General features: G+C 29.5%; 1 protein-coding gene across 17 annotated transcripts in view; it reads left to right on the plus strand.

Annotated features, from left to right (window-relative positions):
- LOC136980013 (protein turtle-like) overlaps nucleotides 1-19,437 on the plus strand; it is a 339,436-nt gene that overhangs the window by 272,434 nt on the left and 47,565 nt on the right. For 11 of the 17 annotated variants that reach the window (XM_067276045.1, XM_067276040.1, XM_067276043.1 and 8 more), the window contains one exon: nucleotides 2-88. The exons of 4 other annotated variants lie outside the window; for them this stretch is intronic. In XM_067276045.1, the coding sequence (XP_067132146.1) occupies nucleotides 2-88 (87 nt within the window). Of the gene's footprint in view, nucleotide 1; nucleotides 89-8,067; nucleotides 8,407-12,991; nucleotides 13,086-19,437 lie in introns of those variants that run through there. 2 more of the 17 variants (XM_067276052.1, XM_067276054.1) reach the window with 2 other exon arrangements.

Genomic DNA, 19,437 nt, shown 5'->3' on the forward strand with positions numbered 1-19,437 from the left:
GGTGCTTTATTTACCTACCAGCTACTCGCACAGTACTGAAAAGAGATAGTGCAACTTCTTTGGCCACAGCACAGGAAATGACAAGTTCGTGAGTATTCAAAAAGATCAAAAAATATTCTACGGTAATATATGCAAAAACATAAATTTTAACATTTTTATTTGTGGAAGGTACAATTCTCGTACCAAAATGAAAAAAAATTGAAATATATGCTTTAAAATTGTTTTTATATTTCATTTATTTTCATTTATGAGATGAAAATATTTATTTAATGGTAATCAAACGATTTAATATTTTTAATGTTTATGTTATATAAATTTTTCAGAATATGAATTTTATTATTTGTGTAATTAAAATATTATAGAAAACAAAAAAGTTCAATATAATTTAAAAGTGTTTACAGAAAAGAATTATTAAACAGTGTTATTCAGATTAATATATTATCACGTTGTTATATTCAATTCTTGTTGAGGATTTTGTATTAATTTTCAGATAAAAGCTAATCTTAAATTGTCATTTTTGATTTTTTTAGTAACTATGAATATCTATCGATATTTTATAAAAATTATGAGTATAAAAAAATTATTATTATATAAAAAAACACAATAAATCATTGATAAATTATCATTTTAAATATTCCAATAATATATCCTGTTTTCATGGATTTTTCAGAAATAATGAATCTTTACATATATATGATGCAATATGTGGAAAGGTATCTTGAGTCAGAAAAATAAATTTTGCTGTAGAGCAGAAACACACAATCTAAACACAGTCAATATTGCCAATTTTTAGGTTTCAATGCCAAATATTTCATGTAATGTTTGACTTTTTAAGTTGTAAATAAGGTGCCTTTTTATAAATCACATCATATATATATATATATATATATATGAAAAAAAACCCTTTCTGTCCCATAAGAGCTAAGAATGTCTTTGTTTCTTGTCCAGCTTAGGTTCAGCCAGGTCTGTAATGAGGGCAGCCAGATAGCGAGGAAATGGGCCTAATAATTTGATCATTTCAACTATAAAAATTATAGTTTCCAACTTAGATTTAAATGCAAGTCCCTAGAGTGTCTGATTTCTTTACCACCTTATGGCCATTAGGCTGTCAAAAAAGCACACACAGAATAATACAGTATATACATTAATAGTTATAAATAGTGTTGCCACCTTTTCAAAATTGCTGACCAGGACATTTTAAAGTTAGGTGGGAGAAAATAAATATTTTTTTATTAGAAGATAAACGCGCACATGATCTATTATTAAGCAATACAGTAATCGCATGTTACATATCCAAAACTAATTAGTAATGCCAATGTCGACATTAATTGCAAATACACAAAAGTAAAAATAATAAATAACATTATTAATGTTGGTATGTGTTACTAAGTTACAAAAGATACATTGTATCTGATACAATATGTAATATAAATATAGAAATTTGAAAACACATAAGTAATGATTACATATAATAATAAATTATATGAAAATAATTGAGAAAAATTACATAAAAATAAATATTACATTATTCTTTATTTACTGCCTTAAAAGCGTATTTTTGGTTGCTCCTAGCTGCTTCTAGAAGTTTTTTTATTTTTTATTATTTCTTCGTAAAAATTTTTACATTCAATTTTTATGTTACTGCAAATTAGTAGTTCAGCTTTAACATTTTCCGGCATTATTCTGTTTCTTTTATCTCACCATAAGTTATTCATTGAAGACAAACAACTTTCAATGTACGCATTAGAAGTTTGAATACTAAACATAAATTCAATGTGAACTTTGGAACATTTGGAAAATTTTATTTTTTAATTCATAGTTACGGGAAATTATATTAATTTTCTTCTGTTTTTAAGTTGTCTTCCAAATTTCCTACTCTTTCCTATATTGTGCAAAGTTCATTAAAAACATCCAAAAACCAGGCAAATTAATAATTAATCTGGACTGTGAATTTAAAAACTGGCTTGTCTGGGTGAAACCCGGCCTAGTGGCAACACTAGTTATAAACATAAAAAATTTTTATTGTTTATTATTTAACTACTTGATATGCAGTATCTCTGATGTGAGATGATATATTGGTCTGTTTGGAAAGTTCATAGCAATTTTTAAGAGAAATAAAAGAAATTGTTTTAAAACTAAAAATATACTTTTATTCCATTATGTATGCACCATTGTTTTTAATGACGTGTTGCCATCCAAGGGGGCGTTTCGTGATACCCTCTTCATAGAACATTCCAGTTTTTCCTACAAAAAACTGATCCATGTGGTTTTTGCAAGCTTCCAAAGTATCAAAGTTTTTATCGTGAAGGAAATTTTGCAGAGAACAGAACAAATGGTAAATAAAATTAAAAATGATTTTAACACAGTCAACGGTAATTTATGTTTATCATATTTTACATTTTTTTACTATGGCAGCAGTAGCCTAAAAGGAAAGGTCGTCTCCATGAGTTTTGTGATTTTATGAACTGCGGATGGTGTAAACAATGGAAAGAAGGACTGAAGCAAAGTTTATCTTTGTTAAAAGTTGTAATTATATTTATTATTATTTAAGAACAAATGGTAGTCTGATGGGGCAAGGTCGGGTGAGTAGGGGGTGGGGTAAAACATCCCAGCCTAGTTCCAATAATTTTTGGTGTGGTTGTAAAGACGTGTGCATTCTGACATTATCTTGGTGAAACACAGTGTCTTTTCTATTTGCCAGTTTCAGATGTTTTTCTTTAATTGCCATGTTCAACTTATCCAATTGGGAACAATACTTATCAGAATCAATGTCTCATTGCAAAAATGGATGTGAACAACGTGCATTATCGACACTTGTTTCTTTTCTTTTTTCGTAAAGGCAAAAATGCTGTACAAACAGCAAAAAAGATACGTGATGTTCATGGTGGGAGTGCTGTAGCAGAATCAACTGTTTAAAAGTGGTTTGCAAAATTTAAAATGGGTAATTTCAGCCTTGAAGATGCTCCTCCTTATCCAGGAAGAATCCTGTTATTGAAGAGGACCAAATCAAAGCATTATTAGATGAAAACCACTTCTACAGAAGTGGTTTTCATCTAATAATGAAAACCACTTCTGTGGTTTTCATTATTAGAAAACCACACAGAATCAAAAACACAGAATCAATTCTGTGGAAGCAGCTCGTAGTACAGGATTCCTTTCCAATCCCACCAGACAGTGAGCATGACTTTCTTTGGATGAAGACCAGCCTTTGGAGTTTTTAATGGTGGTTCATTTTTCTTACCCCATGATCATTTTTGGCTGATGTTGTTATAAATGATCCACTTTTACCTGTCACTAAATGCTTCAGAAAAGGGTCATTTTTATTTCGTCTTTCAAGAGAATCACAAATGGAGATAAGATCCAGTAAGTTCTTTTTCGTTAAGTCGAGAGGTATCCAAATGTCGTAATGATTCATGTATCCGAGCTTCTTTAGATGTTGAAATAGAGTACTGTTTGATGATTTCACTATGTCTGCAATCTCTTGAGTTGTGTAATGAGGGTTTTCATCTAATAATGCTTTGATTTGGTCCTCTTCAATAACAGGATTCTTCCTGGATAAGGAGGAGCATCTTCAAGGCTGAAATTACCCATTTTAAATTTTGCAAACCACTTTTAAACAGTTGATTCTGCTACAGCACTCCCACCATGAACATCACGTATCTTTTTTGCTGTTTGTACAGCATTTTTGCCTTTACGAAAAAAGAAAAGAAACAAGTGTCGATAATGCACGTTGTTCACATCCATTTTTGCAATGAGACAAATTAAATGCTATTTGAATAATCTAAATAGTTTTTTTGTAATGGACATTCATCATAATATTCATTGGTTTGTACAATTCTAATCGTTTTTGCTTCAATCAGTGTCTGAACTGTCGGCTATCAAAAATCGCTATGAAGTTTCTGAACAATCCAATAAATTAAAACTCATAGCAATACAGTATTCTACATTAATATTTGTTTTACACATTCAGAAATGTTATAAATTTTATATAACAAACTATATACTTCATTGCATAAATAAATATATCAAAACAACGTTTAACAAGAATTACTCTGTTTCCGTTTATTCGTCCGTCGTTCGCTCCAGATGACAGTCCAATTTCACAATCACGGAGGCGACCTTTCCTTAGAGGCTACTGCCTCCGGAATAAAATGCAAAACAGTCAACTAGCGTCCTCTGGGCTATCGCCACTTTCACAAATTACAATTTAAGTAAAAAATATAAAAAACATGGCCATGGCTAGTTGACTGTTTTGCATTTTATTCCGGAGGCAGTAGCCTCTAAGGAAAGGTCACCTCCGTGATTGTGAAATTGGACTGTCATCTGGAGCGAACGACAGACGAATAAACGGAAACAGAGTAATTCTTGTTAAACGTTGTTTTGATATATTTATTTATACAATTAAATGTATTACCGTCGGCCATGTTTTTTATATTTTTTACTTATATACTTCATAATTAAATTAAAAAAAAAAATCTATTCATATAGAAGCTCTATCCAAAATAAAGATTTTCACATAGATTATTATTATTATATTATTATTTATCTATAAATAAAAGTAATAAAAGTTGGCAACCGCTAAGTCAAATAGTCAGATAATAATTTCACTAATATTCATAAACCATACTTTACAAGTAGGACAAAGTTTTTAATTTACACAATAGCAAATGTCTTTTGGCCTCTTTCAGGCGCTTTCGTCAGCCTTACGTAGAAGAAATCAACATATAAGTCGAGAATTCTAATTTTAGAATGTTTTCAAGGTTGTTCTTCTATGTCATTGCTTTTAAATGATTACTTTTAATAATTTCACAAAATCTGGGAAAGTTTTTAAGAAATAAAAACTTTTACTGATTTAAAAAGAAAAAAAATATAACTGTTTTACACTGGAAAAAGGTTGAAATACTATATTTTTTATACATAATTATTAATGTTTAATATATATATATATATATATTGCTACTTTCATTTATCAATTCATGAATTGAAGTACTTTTTTGGTTAAATACTAATCCCAACATCAGTACAGTATATACAGGTATCCCTTGTACAACACTTTTTTTGCTTTGATAGTTGGAAAATTGGGGATATCCCCCATACAGCACAGTTTGAGAATTCAGGAAATTGGCCTTACAAAATTTTACAATTTTTAAGTGCCACTCCATTATTCAATATTTTTTTTATTCAAGTAATACATGTCATCTCAAATTTGCCTACGGATTTTACAATATTGAAATTTTCAATTTGTTTTCTGCCTTTAATCAGGCTTACTTTAATAAAAACCGGTAGTAGTTTTTTTTCTTCCTTGGCTTAGCCTTCCTATCAACCAGGTATTGTTGATGTTGCTTTCAGACATTAGCATTTAAGAATGTTAGTGTTTTCATTTTACAGATTAATCTTCATATTTTGTAAAGTAAACATTTTTAGGTAAGTGTTGTTAAACTTTTATTTAACGATAGGTAAGTAATCATTTGTAAAAATGACGAATGAAATACAGTGGTATCTCGGTACTCAAACTGTTCCTGACTCAAATAATTTGATATTTGAACACAAAATCCAGAGAAAAATTGCTTTGTACTCGACTGAACAAATGAGGGCCCCTAGAACAAATTTTTAATTAATAACATATTTTTATTTTGTCATCCATAAAAGTTTTTTTATGATAAAAATAAAAAAATGAAGATGATGATATCTCTGATCAATTTCAAGAAAAAAAACTTGGATGACGACGATACTTTGTAAAAAGAAAACGCCCTTGTTTAACTAAAAGTAATATTAATGCATAATACAGTACTTTTAATTGTGATTATTATTATTTATTTATTTATTGCTTTAATATAAGTATTTCTCTTAGCAAAAGTATATTATTATTTTCCATCTCTAACTTTTACAACCTGACTCTATGTTTTGCATTAGCCCTTTGTTTCGTACAACACGGATTCACATAACACAGTACTTTTTCAGAATGTTATATGAGGGATACCTGTATTAAAACGGAAATTCAAAATTAAGCATTTCTTCATCAAGTGTTTTTGACTTGATAGTTATGTTTTTATTTTATTTTATATTTTGATTGAAAAACAGAAAAATCATAAATGTATAACATGTTACAGAAGGAATTATATTATTTTAATTTTTTAATATTTTTAAAAGTGATTATACAGTATAAATAGAAACTATCATTATTCTGTAATGTGTTTATTTAACCCTTTTGGCCTCAAAAGCGGAAATGGCTCTTTATTTAAGCCTTATACATTCAACCAGGCTTACAGTGGAATAGCTGACAATGTGTTGAGTTGATATTTTAAATTGAAAGTTTTTTTTCAAGAATGGACACATGAAACTTAATGGACAAAGAATAGCTTTAATGCAATATAATGGAGAATTAGTACATCTTACTCAAAACAAGGTGAAAGAGAGGAGGACAAAAAGACTGTACAAGATATTTGTATAATGCAAAAATACAAAAGGTTTAATCTTATTGGACAAATGTTATGACATCATCATACAACGTACCCTTGTGATCCAGAATCTAAGGTTAAGTTTTCTAATCTTCTCAACACAATGATTGTAAATTTCACTCAAAATGGCATCACACATCCAGTATTCACAGAATGCTGAACAAACATTTGGCCATACTAAGTAGTGTGGATGATTTACTCCTGACTTTGCTTGACAAATATTTGATATTTGCCATTTTCCACTCGTCAGTATATTGTTCCAAATCAAAGGGAACAAATAAGTAATTATTCAGCAATCTGCATATAACAAATGTGTACAGCCATCTTAAGACACTCATGTAAAATTTCTAATAACCTGATTCCTCAGAGCTGCTGGCATGCCCTTAATTGCTTGGGTCATCTGACCATTATTTGTAACATATTATAAAGTATAATGACATTTAAGATTAGCTATGTAATGAAATTAGCTTTTCAATGTGAATTAAATATCAAACTCAGCTTTTTTAAAAACTCTTAATAAAAGATTTAACACCTTCTATCGCTGAGAATACTTTATTTAATTAAACACAAACGTATTTTGCCTAATGTAATAGGCCATCCTCAGGTGAACTGGCATTTGAATGTATGAATACGATCGAATGCAAGTTCACCTGAGGATGGCTTATTACATTAGGCTAAAAACGTTCGTGTTTAATTAAATAAAGTATTCTGGGCGATAGAAGGTGTTAAATCTTTTATTAAGTGATTTCAATGTGTTTAAACTAAGATTGTTACCAAATTACATTATACATATTAGAAGAAATTTCTGATTTTTATGAAATTCTGAAACTTATTATCCAAAATACAATTTTGAGCTTACGTTAAAAAGTAGCATTAAGAAAACATTTATAATTTTTATTTATGTCTATAATTAAATGCATACAAATAAATGGAAATCAATTTTTTTAAATTGTAAAAAAGTAAAATTCTTTTAATTTTGTTTAACTAAAAATTACTACACATTTACAATAACAAATTTTCTTTGCTATATTATATAACTTATACAAAGTTGTAATAAATATAATAGGATTTATTTTAATAAAATTGCTAAAAATATTTAAGATGAAGTACATTTTCTATTTGATAAATGTACAAATAAATATAATTTATTTTATTTTAAATATTTTTAATTATTCATTCATTAGCTATTAACTATTCATCAGTTTTTAATATCCTTTTAAAAATAACGAAAAATTTTTAAATGTAGATTATGCAACATTGTGAAATTTATTTTGTTTATTAATTATATATAATTTTTACTTAAAAGAATCAGTTTTATTTTCAGTTTTAATTTAAATGAAGAAACAGTTCATTAGTTAATTAATTTCTATATGATTTAATAACTATAAACTATATTCCATTGTTTTAATAATAGTTAAATGTATATATATAATTTTTTTTATATTATAAATTATCATCATTATAAAAAATTTCAAATCATATTACATTTACATAATAATCAAAACAGTTCTTTATATCAACTAAGGTTTTTAAGAACCTGTTCGTGCAGAATTGAATTAAGTAATTAAAATTCATGTTATTTATAAAAATCATATTGATGAATTGGCAGTGAAACCTTGGTTGAACAGTATCCCTCATTATTCTGCTTAAATTTAAAAGAAAAAAGAAAATGGACTCTGGTAGTATTAATTAGTTCCTGAACCTTAACATTCAGGGTTCTGTCACAACTCACGTCTTCGCTCGAAGCAGTGGCAGAATCCCGTCGAGCTACGATCTGACACTGCCAGTTGATTGAGCGTCTTTCAAACAGGTACTTGACTATCATCTTCAGCAAGGAAGATCAGTCATGGTTAGCAGCCATTTATCATCACTTAGATGTTGACCTTTAGAGACTTTTTTTCTTTAATAAAATAGAAAAACAGATTTGGAAAGGGAAATTTTTAACATACAAACATAAATGCATGATTTCTAAAGTACTTTATTTTAAATACTTAATAATTTGTTTCTTTTTTAATTACAATTTTTAAACCTCTCAACTTTTATTATTATAATTTGTACTTTATTTAAGATTTTCTTTATCTCTGATATAAATAAATTTCAGAATAAATATAATTTAAAATTAAGTATGTCATTAAAAGTGTGATAAAACAATATACAATAAATACAAATGCTTTTTCAAATTTATTTACTTATATTTATTTTTATTATTTATTCTTTACATTCTGCTATTTACGTAAGTTTATTTACGGATATGCTTTATAGAATTTATTTCATTATATTTTGTAACAAATGAAACCATTGTAAGAAATTACTATGATACCTTTTAGTTTATTTTAAAGTAGAAATAGTTTTTTATATTATTTAAATAAATTAATACTAGATGTAAAACTATTTTATATCAACTTAATTATTCCATTTATTCTCTTTATAAATTATATGCCCCTAATCAAATTACTTTTTACTAATTATTAAAAAAAAATCTTAGTATTTTTATATTTTACATTTTTGTAAAATTGGTAGTATTTAGAAACAGTTTAATTTAAAATTTGATTCTTAGTTCTTAAAAGCATGCTTTCCCCCCCCTTTTTTTTTTAGTGAAAACATATTAATAATTAAATAATTAGGATCAATATTAACAATATTTTCAGTTAAACGCTTTAATCTGTTTATTCCGCAATGTAAATATTATCCTAGTTTTATTGTTATTTTGCTTGTAAGACATATTTCATAATTATTAATGCTTTCTGGTCTATTGACAAGTCTCACTTGTTCAGTTTTACATGTTGTAGTGCAGAGCTAAATGGCTTAGACTTGTCTATGGTTGATGTAAGAAGTATGTTATCAGTGGAAATGGTAATTTTTTTCCACTGATAAGTGGCACGCATTGTAAAATGGCTGTGTGCAGAAAGTTATCAGTCAACGAAGCTTTACATTTAATAATGATAAACCCAGATCAGAAATACATAGTTCTGATGCCGAAACCAAAGAAAATGAATCTTGTTTAAGCTCCATCAATGTAAACACCATTAAAAAAAAGAACATTTCATTCTAATTTTTTAAAACATTTTTTCCTTTTAATAATTATTTTGTTAATTGTTTCACATTAACAAAAGTACAAAGAAACAAATCCCAGAATATCATGACATGTATTATTGGTTTTTTTTTTATTCCTTTAAAAATAGCCAAAAAAAACCGTCTGCATGGCATTTATAAAAGCTTATTCTACAGTCCAGAAAGTGTTATATAAATTAATGTAATAAATTCTTTTTAAATAAATGATAATTATTACCAATAAACTTTTAAAAGGTTATTTGGTGATTATTTAAAATAATAAAAACTCAATTTTTAATGTATGAACTAAAATTGAAGAGCCTTACATTTTAAATATAGTCTTAGTGCATTGTTAACAGATAAAATTAGATAATTATTGTGTAGGTAAAAAGAATTATTGATATTAAGCACTATAAATGTATACTTGGAATTCAACGTTTAGTCAGAATTTTATATTATTTAATTAATTTTTAATATATATTATGCATACATTAAAGTATATTGAAAACAAGAGTGAACCATGTTTTGATGTCTTATATGCATGCAGTTATAGAAACTAGTTCTCTTATTTACTACTCACACTGTTTGGTCTGAGGAAATTTCTAATAGATTTACTATTATGTAGATTAAAAAATCGAATTGAAATATCAGGAAATATTTCAAACTAAATTAAAATTTTTACTAAGTTATTAAAACTTGTCTGTCAGCTTGCTCTCAACTTAATGAAAAGTAAATTAAATGCAAGGTTTAGTTTGTAAATATTGGTCTGCTTTTCAATTTTGTCAGACTGCAGTCAATTTGTCGTTGTGTTTTAAGCTTGTAAAGCATTAATAAATGGATTTTTTATACAGTCAAACCTTGGTTTACGAATTTGATTCGTTCCTAAAAGTTGTTCTCAAAGCAAAACAAACTTTCCCACAAGAAACAATATAAAGTGGATTAATCTGTTTCCGGCCCTGAAAACAAAGCCGTAAAACATAAGGCTTACCTTTTTAGTTGTATTTCATTCATAAAAATGCCTACACATGCAATATAACACTATATTATCTATACATATATTAAATTAAAAGCAAATGTTTCATCACCATCAACAAAAACCGAAACTGAAACTAACACTTTACAAAGTGCTATAAATTGAGACTCAATTCTGCCTGCATGAAATATATCCAAATCAATCAAGACAGACAACAAGTACTTTACCCACACTTTTGGAAATATTGTTTCAATTGATTTGATTTCAATTTTATTTTTAATTTTACTTTCAGTTTCATTGTAGAAGCCAGAGTTTTAATTATTATTTTAGTATTTTTCAATTTAATTATTATTTTTTGTTGTAATTAACTGGCTACCTAATATTAATAAATATTAAATATTAATATTATAATACATAATAAAAATTTATTAATGTAATATTATATATCTAATTTAACAAACATATTTAAACACGAATACTTGGATGCCATTTATATTATGTGAATGTCAATTAACATGGTTTTTATTAATTAATTTGATTTAAATTCAATTGTGGTGTGTACTGAATGACAGAAATAGTACCTTTCCCACATGCACATTGAAATATAATTTAAATCGTAACATCATCAATGATTTGTGTCATGCCTTCTAATAACACAAGGTGATCTTGGCACCACTAACTTCTGAATCGGTAGTCTGTGTTGATTGGTCAGGACCATCAACTTTCTTTAACACAGGAAGTACAGGGAGTTGACAGTCTATAGACAACTTTTGCCGAATAGCTTGTTTGGCAACCGAGATGTTATACGGCAACCTGGGCAAATATGGCATTCAAAATTTTGTTCGTAAACAGGGGTGTTTGTAAGCCAAGGTTTGATTGTGTATATGTTTATGTTTGAAATTATTATTTAAAACTCGGTTCTCTTAAGTGACATTTTAATGGCATAAATTAATCTTATATGTGATTCGGTGTGCTTGGATTTTTGTAATTAATTCCAAGTATCGTAATTTTATTTTCAGAATATAATAATATAAATCTTAAATTATTGGCCTATTAATAGCCAAAAAGTCCAGCTTGTAGATATTTAGATAATATATGTCTTAATGATCATCGACAGTTGACTAGGTTATGGCATTATCAAAGACACACAATCACTTCATCACTCTAAACATCATCTTCAGTACCTTCAAACTCTGTCTGAATATTACCTTCAACCATACATCTTTAGTGACCTTAATCACCCAGATAAATGTCTCCTAATGCAACTCGGTCTAAATCTCTTCTCTTTGAAGTCCAAAATTATCTTTCTTGATCAGCACAGGCTCTGTCTGTTTTGTAACCTTGATCCAATTAACATTTATCATTTCTTAGTATCTTGCAATCCTCTTCAACCAGCCTGTCTGAAAAACAGTGCTTCCTGCTTAAAGTGCTTTTCAAACGTGTTTCCTACTTAAAAATTCCACCTCTACTTTCATATCTTACAATATTCAATAATAAGGATAGCCAACTATGTTAGCAAAGTTATCAAAAACTTATAATCAGTCCAGCTGTCTGTACTCTTTCTTCACATATCCCATAATTGTGGTCAACTGGTAACACTTTAACTTTTGACGAGCAGCATAGAACAAACATGGATCACAAAAAGCTCTTTTACATGAATGGCTATCTCTGCCTTCTCAGTTGCAGTTTCTTATTGAAGATATGATTTTATGCTGTCAAGCTTGCATTAATGCTAGAGGAGGTCACATTCCATATTGACCTCAACATTTGCATTCAAACCTCTTTTTTTTTGTATTTCCATTTATAGTTACTTGCATTCGTCTTTTTTCTGTTAACATTCACTCATTTTTTCCCAAATGTATGCAATGTAAACCTAACGTATCTATGTACAACCCTATGAAAGTTTTAAAAACTTATTTAAGTGGTTTTGAAAATATTGTCATTTTTGTGATCCATGCTTAACTTTTGACAGCCAGTGTATTTTATCTTGTTTACTATGTTTTTGTTCAAATTCAATTAAACTCTGTAACTCTTCCTTTTACAGGGATCTACCACCTAATAATTAAATAAAAGCATTTTGTATAACATAGGTCTGAAATGAATAATTAGTAAATACAGGTATCTCTTGTATAACATGGTTTCAACTCTAACACAATTTGAATGTTTTGAAAAAGTGTTGCATTATGCAAATCTGTGCTATACAAAAGAAGGGGTTAGGTTCCAGAAGTTACTAATGAAAAAGAATAATACAGTTTGCTAAGAGAAATATGTTTATTAAAGCAATCGATAATTTATTTCCAATCAATAATTAATTGACAATTACAATTAAACAATAATGAAAGGAATGCTGGGCTCGTATAATTATATTTTAAATTTAGAAGCTGCAGCAGTATTGTCAGCATGAGAGATTAATCCCTCAGCGTAGTGTGTTCTCCTTTGCAAAGGGATTTTCTTAGAAAACAGCTAAAAATGTAGGGATGCTTATAATACTCATTTTTAATTTCCATAGAAGGAAATGCAACTCTGAAGAACTACACTTTGTCTAATAACAACAATATGGCATGAGTACATAACTTTCAACATTGGCTTCAGAATTTGTAGAGGGATTTTTTACATATGTGAAAGCAATTTTTGTTTCCTATAACCTAACAACACTGAACGGCAGTTGTGGTTTTGAGTCCTGCTCAAGGCCGAGTATTTTATTCCGGCAGATTGTTTGGCTTTAAAATTATTTTCTATTGGTCCTACATCTTCCTAATTAAGCACGTGGAAATGACCAAAAAAGTGAGGATACTTCAGAAAACTGAGTGACTCCGAGGCCTATCTTTACTATAAAATACTTTAATTTCTTCCTGTGCTGAGTTCACTCAAAAAAAGGTACAAGGACAACATATTAGCTATGAAAATACATTTATTTATATAAATACTTTAATATATTGACAAAAAATAGTAACTAAATTTGATGATCTTTATTATCAACAGTAACAAGTACTTGGTAAAATCTTTTATATACAAAGCTTAATTAGTCTGTACCTTCTGCATCCTTAATGTAATCCAACCAACTGGTATAGTTTGCTTCAATTATTAAGGCACATAGATCTCGAGGCTTCTTGTCGTTAGAGTTCCTGCAAGTAATAATAGAATTCAAAAAATCTTCATGCGTGGACGGACTGTACACATTATAAATTGGAGACGGAAACGGGGTCATCGTAGACAGGCAATAGTTTGCCAACAATCGGCAGAGACGGCCGTTCCCATCCCCGAATGGATGCAAAGATATCAAAGTGAACAACAGATATGAACTAAGTTTGAAAATTTGATTAACGAACAAGCGGAGGTTCTGTTTCTTTTGTTTCGAGATCTCGCTGAAAAGTTCGTTGTAACGATCGAGGCAAAGTTGAACGGCATCCCTTGCTTCTTCTTGAGATCCAAAACAGGGATAAAAATGTACTTCTCCATTATACTCTGCACTTCGAAGGTACTGTGAGAACTTCCCGGCAGGAGTCATCAGTTGATCATCAAGACCTGTCAGCAATATACAGTGGATTCCTAAGATGTATTCATCTATTTCCAAGAGTCCTTTACAATCTTCCTTTTCCTCGTTTGCTCTTTCTTGAAGTGTCAAAACAGCTTTGGCAATGTTGGCAGTTTCAACTTGTTTTCTTGAAGTCAGATGAATCTGATTGTTGTCGGCTGTTATTACCTTCAAGATGACATCTTTGGTTTCATTCTCATTCTTGTAGGTTCCAATATGTTCTTCTTTGCAAATGATGTGAACAAATCTGACTAATTCCTTAAAACCGCATTGATGATTGAAGTTGGTTGTCACGTACTTTCTCTGAAATTCCACAATTTGTTGCAGCATTACAGACGTTTTAACTGTGCTTATAAGATGTGTGGAATTTTCCTTTTTTGATGTCCTCCATCCAGGCATCTCGGTCGGTTCAAAATCAATTAAGCTCCAGCATGCCATTATTTTTGTGAGATGACCTATATTAATAATAAAAAAGAAATCAATTTCTATCAAATGCGTGAATTTGACATTACACAACATTCATGGACATTTACTATGCCTTTTATAATTACAGTATACAATGACAAGTTTGGTTATTTTGGTCCAGACTGCAAAAGTAAATTGAGTTTAAGATTACATTTATAAAACAGAATACATTCTTCTTGTTTTTTAATTCATATTATACTGAGTGTATACTGTACAGTCCATTTTCAAAAATGCAGTTTTTTCATCCCCTCCTATTCTTTCCATTATAAGATTTGGGAAAATTCTGTTCAGAGTAAGTTTTATCAAAACTTAAGGCAATATTTTCTACAGAGTCCTTTGGAGCATCTAACTCCTTCTCATCCTCTGCAGCAAGGCATCTATAACAATCTTTTAAGCTCAATCCTCAAAGATTTTCAAAGCCTCAATCCACTTATCCTGAAAAAGTAAAGTTAATTTTGTTGTTTTCAGGGCTTTGAAAACCCTTTCGGGTCTTGAGCAGTGACGCTGGCTTAATAAATTTAAATCAACCTTATCAATATAGATCTTATTATTCTCAGCACCTGAAAAGTTATGAAAACCCTCTGAATTATCAGAGACACTATTGTTGTTCAGTCTTCTTAGCCTTCCTATTTGTTATTTTCTTTTCTAAAATGTGTGAATCAGATTGTAAATGTATAATGTTGAGTAACTCAATACTAAAAAATAAAAAGTATAAGGATATAATTAATAAATTAGAAGAGGCATATCAAAAAGAACATAATGAACATAATGCTTTGGCAAAGTATAATGAGAAACAAAAAGAAGCAAAAGTTAGCATTCCAGGAATATCATTAACTTCGAAAGACAGTAAAACACTTAAACCACACGAATGTGTTCAATTAATGAACGAAATTAATATAGACGAAGAAGAATTAGATGAAAAATCTGAAAGAATTTCTATTCCTGAAGATTATAAAAACAAAGTTAGCAGAGCTTATGTAAAATAATCCAATGAAGGAAATCATTATTTACAGAAACAGCATTGAAAAACTAAGGTTCTTGATAAGCAAAGCTGATTAAAATAATTCCTATGACCTCGTGCAAGGATATCTGTAGAGTTTGGAATCGAAATTCTTTTATCATCCTTGCAGCTCAGAGATTTCTTATTTAATTCTTCTGTAAAAATATCATGAAAATACTCAATTTGATTGAAAAGGCAATTCTCATAATCATCAAAACAAATTTCTTTCTTTAACACAACCTTGTTGATTCCTTTTAACTTTATTTACTGAATCATCAGTTCTATAACTACACAGTTTATTCATTTAAGATCTAAAATATCATTTTTTCTCCATTCAGTTCATCTTTAAATTTTCTGATTATTTTCTTATTTTTATCAGATGAACTTTAAGGATAGGCCTAATAGTTGTATCAAATAGATGTAGATTCTTTCTCAAACTCGTAGAAGTTTGTCTCTAAACTCATATGTAACTTGATAAAGTTAAATTATTATATCACCAAATTCCTTTTTAATGATGTTAGTCTTACATCAATAATATGGATTATAATCTCACATTTTATGAAAAACATAGAAAAAGAAGTAGTCCGAAACGTGATGTTCCAGGCTACTACTTTTCTTCCAGAATGTTAAATAATTTAAACAAATTATTAATTTAGATAAGATATGATGCTTAATGTCTACCTGTACTACCAAATTACTTAATATCTAATCATTAATAATAGTAAATTTATAGTCCAGTTAATTACTGCCATCGTTTAGTTGAGTATCCTCTGAAACAATGACCGTTCGAATCCTAAAAGCAAAGCTTTAAAAGTTGATTGAAAGTAAAAATGTATTACATTTATATTGATAGTAGTGTTTCTCATTTCCCGGTCTTTTGCTTGTCCTGGGATTCTGGGAAAATTCCAGGATAAAATTAATTATTTTTAAGATATACAAAATATCTTGAAATCAAATGATGATTATTTTTTTATTTTTTAAAGTAATTTAATACGTTCTGCAACCTCCAAAATCATATTAACAATGCTGTATAAGATATACATTAAAAATTACATTCGAATTAGGTAGAAATTTTCACAAATAGAAAAAATTTATTAAAGTTTGCCGGAAACTACATATGATGACAACAAGAAGATAAAAATGCTTTGAATTGAGTTGAAAATTTTTAAAAAAATGAACCTAGATCGAACTTCTAACTTAAAAGGTAATTTTCGTTTTTTAAATAAAACAGAATACAAAATATTGTAAATTTTTATAATAAGATTTTAAAAAGCAAAGATGGTCAATACTCCAATCACTCGATCTGGTTCTTATTTAACTAATGAAAAGCCCGCTACCAAGAATTCCCTTTCCGATTCAATTCATGTGGGTGGAATCGTCTTTAAGTTAATGCATTTAAGAGAAGACAGATGTGTTTTTTCACTCATAGCCCAGAAGATTTTTCGTTCATTTTCGAGATTGTAGTACTTCTTTTGCTCTCTAGTGTTCTTGATTTGTCTACCTTGGCTGCTCTAACATCCAAGCTTATAGCCCAATAATTCGGCAGTTCGTTTGTCTTTAATAATCAGGTTTATGAAGAAAAACTTCATACTTGCAGACTTCGTCATACTCGTTTGGATTCTTGCCCAATTTGCACAACCTGGCGTTACAGTTATTGAAGCTACTGGGCATGGTTAAAAATTAAGACAGCATAAGCACAACTATTCCAGATATTACAGGCTCTGACAAGTGAAGAATTTTCAGAGTCCTGTTACAAATAAGCTATGTATTGATTATTGACCATTTGTGACATGCTATAACGAGCAAAAAAAACTAATAAGTAGGTTTAAAATTAATAAATACAAATGTATTCTGACAGTTTATGAGTTAATTATACTTTCTATTTGTAAAATTTCCTCAACCTTAACACAAAATAAGAAAAAAAAGTGAATTTTTAAGAAATTTGCAGAATTTTCCGGTAATTGTTAGTAAATAATCAACCTTCAGTAGTTCCTAATATTATGATTATTTAAAGCAAATAAAATTTATTCAAAATACCCTTTGAATCTTGATAGAAAAATATTCTGATGCAATATCTTGAGCAGGTTATGTGTACCTAGGTAGTCCAAGATGGCGGTTCGTCTCCGATTCCAGCAATCAGAAGACAGGGAACAGTGGAGACGCACGTTCTAACCTAACCTAACCTAACCTAACCTATTCTAATAATTTGGTTGCTAATAATTATGGTAATTTATTAGAATAGGTTAGGTTAGGTTAGAACGTGCGTCTCCATTGTTTCCTTGCTGGAATCAGAGACGAGCCGCCATCTTGGATTATCTAGGTACATATTAACCCTTGAGCATAAAGAAAACTCTATACCTTCAGAAAGTAATTATGATTTACTTATCACTTATTGTTGTTATATTATTTTTAATAAGTTTTTATTATGCTTATGCTTTTATATATATTATAGAAGTTCCCAAACAAAATGAGAGTTTTATTAACGTAAAACGCAGAGCCTCGAGAAATGCGCAGTGCCTAAAAACTTTGGGGATACTTTAGATTACCACCTATGGAATTTCGGGTCTTTGGATATATATTTGAACTCAAGAGATCGAGACGAGTTCAACGATACCCTACTTTTGGACCGGAGACGAAAAATAAAAAAGTTATCATACTTTTTTCCAGCGATCGCGCGATGATAAGGAGTCGCGTCGCACTCTCCGCTAAGTCGGCCTCGCTATCGCGATCGCGAATCGCGTCGCTTGCCGTTAAAATGCATTTTATGCCATTATCATCTCATCTTTATTGATAATAAAACTTTAACAAGTTACACATCTACAGAGGATACTGTTGCTTAATGTTGTCCATCAACTTGAAGGGGTCCACATTCTGTTGCTGCGCGTCACGGAGCCACAGATATTCGCACGGTTAATGTTACCTATGGCGGCGCTTGAGTTGGGTTAGTTTCGTTTCCGTTAGATTAACTATATTTTTAGTAGACGTTTCCCTTTTTTGGGGGGTGGTGATTTTGTTCAATTTTTAAGCTGTGAATCCTTGGATGCGTTAGAAAAACATTAAATATTTTTATTTCAAAATATAGCAATTGGGAAAGGAGTTTTTACTTTATTTTTTGATTTTTTGGTGCAAATATACCAGTTTAGCTGATTTTTATTGTGTTCCCACAAAATACTGGTAGAAATTCTTGGGATGATTCTTTTACTGTTTAATTCCTACAAGGTTTATCCTAAAAATTCATGGGTATTTGAAAATGGTTGCATTGTTATAATTTTCTTCATTTCTTCAATTATAATCATTTTTATTAATCATGACATTAGTGATTATTTTATTTTGTAAAATATAACAAATTTATCAGATAGATAAGAATTTGACCTTAATTTTAAAACCATTGTTGTGTGTATTCATCTTGTAATATACACTAGTATTTGGCAAGCTTTGTATTGATCTGCCTTTTATTAATAGTGTTTTTATGTTCTAGTATCACTCTAATAAACTTAACTACATACATTGTAAGATAGGCCATTCTTTATTCTCACTTTTTACTTTCATACCAAACCTAAATATCAACTCTACATCAGCCATCTTTACATATATGAGTATAATTGCCTGTAAAGCTTGTTTATTTGTTTAAAAACTATAGGTACTACACAATATATCCTACCAATTACTCCTCTTCTTAATTTGAGACTTTTTAGTTATGGGCAGAATGCCTTTTTCTATATTAGAGCGCTCGGGTGTATAAACTATTCCAATCTCCTACCTCACCACAGTGGCATAGTGAGGGGGCAAGGGGGTATATCATGCCCCGGGCGCCACTCACAGAGGGACGCCAAAATTGTCTCCAAGACAAACTGTGTGTGTTTCTGGAGAAGGGAGGGGGGTGCCAATAAAGTGTCATGCCCCGGGTGCCAGTTATGTTCGCTACACCACTGCCTCACCAGTAATTTAATTTTAA

This window comes from Centruroides vittatus, unplaced genomic scaffold (genome assembly GCF_030686945.1).
Source record: "Centruroides vittatus isolate TY-2023 unplaced genomic scaffold, ASM3068694v2 contig_658, whole genome shotgun sequence".
In the NCBI taxonomy this organism is placed as follows: Eukaryota; Metazoa; Arthropoda; class Arachnida; order Scorpiones; family Buthidae; genus Centruroides; species Centruroides vittatus.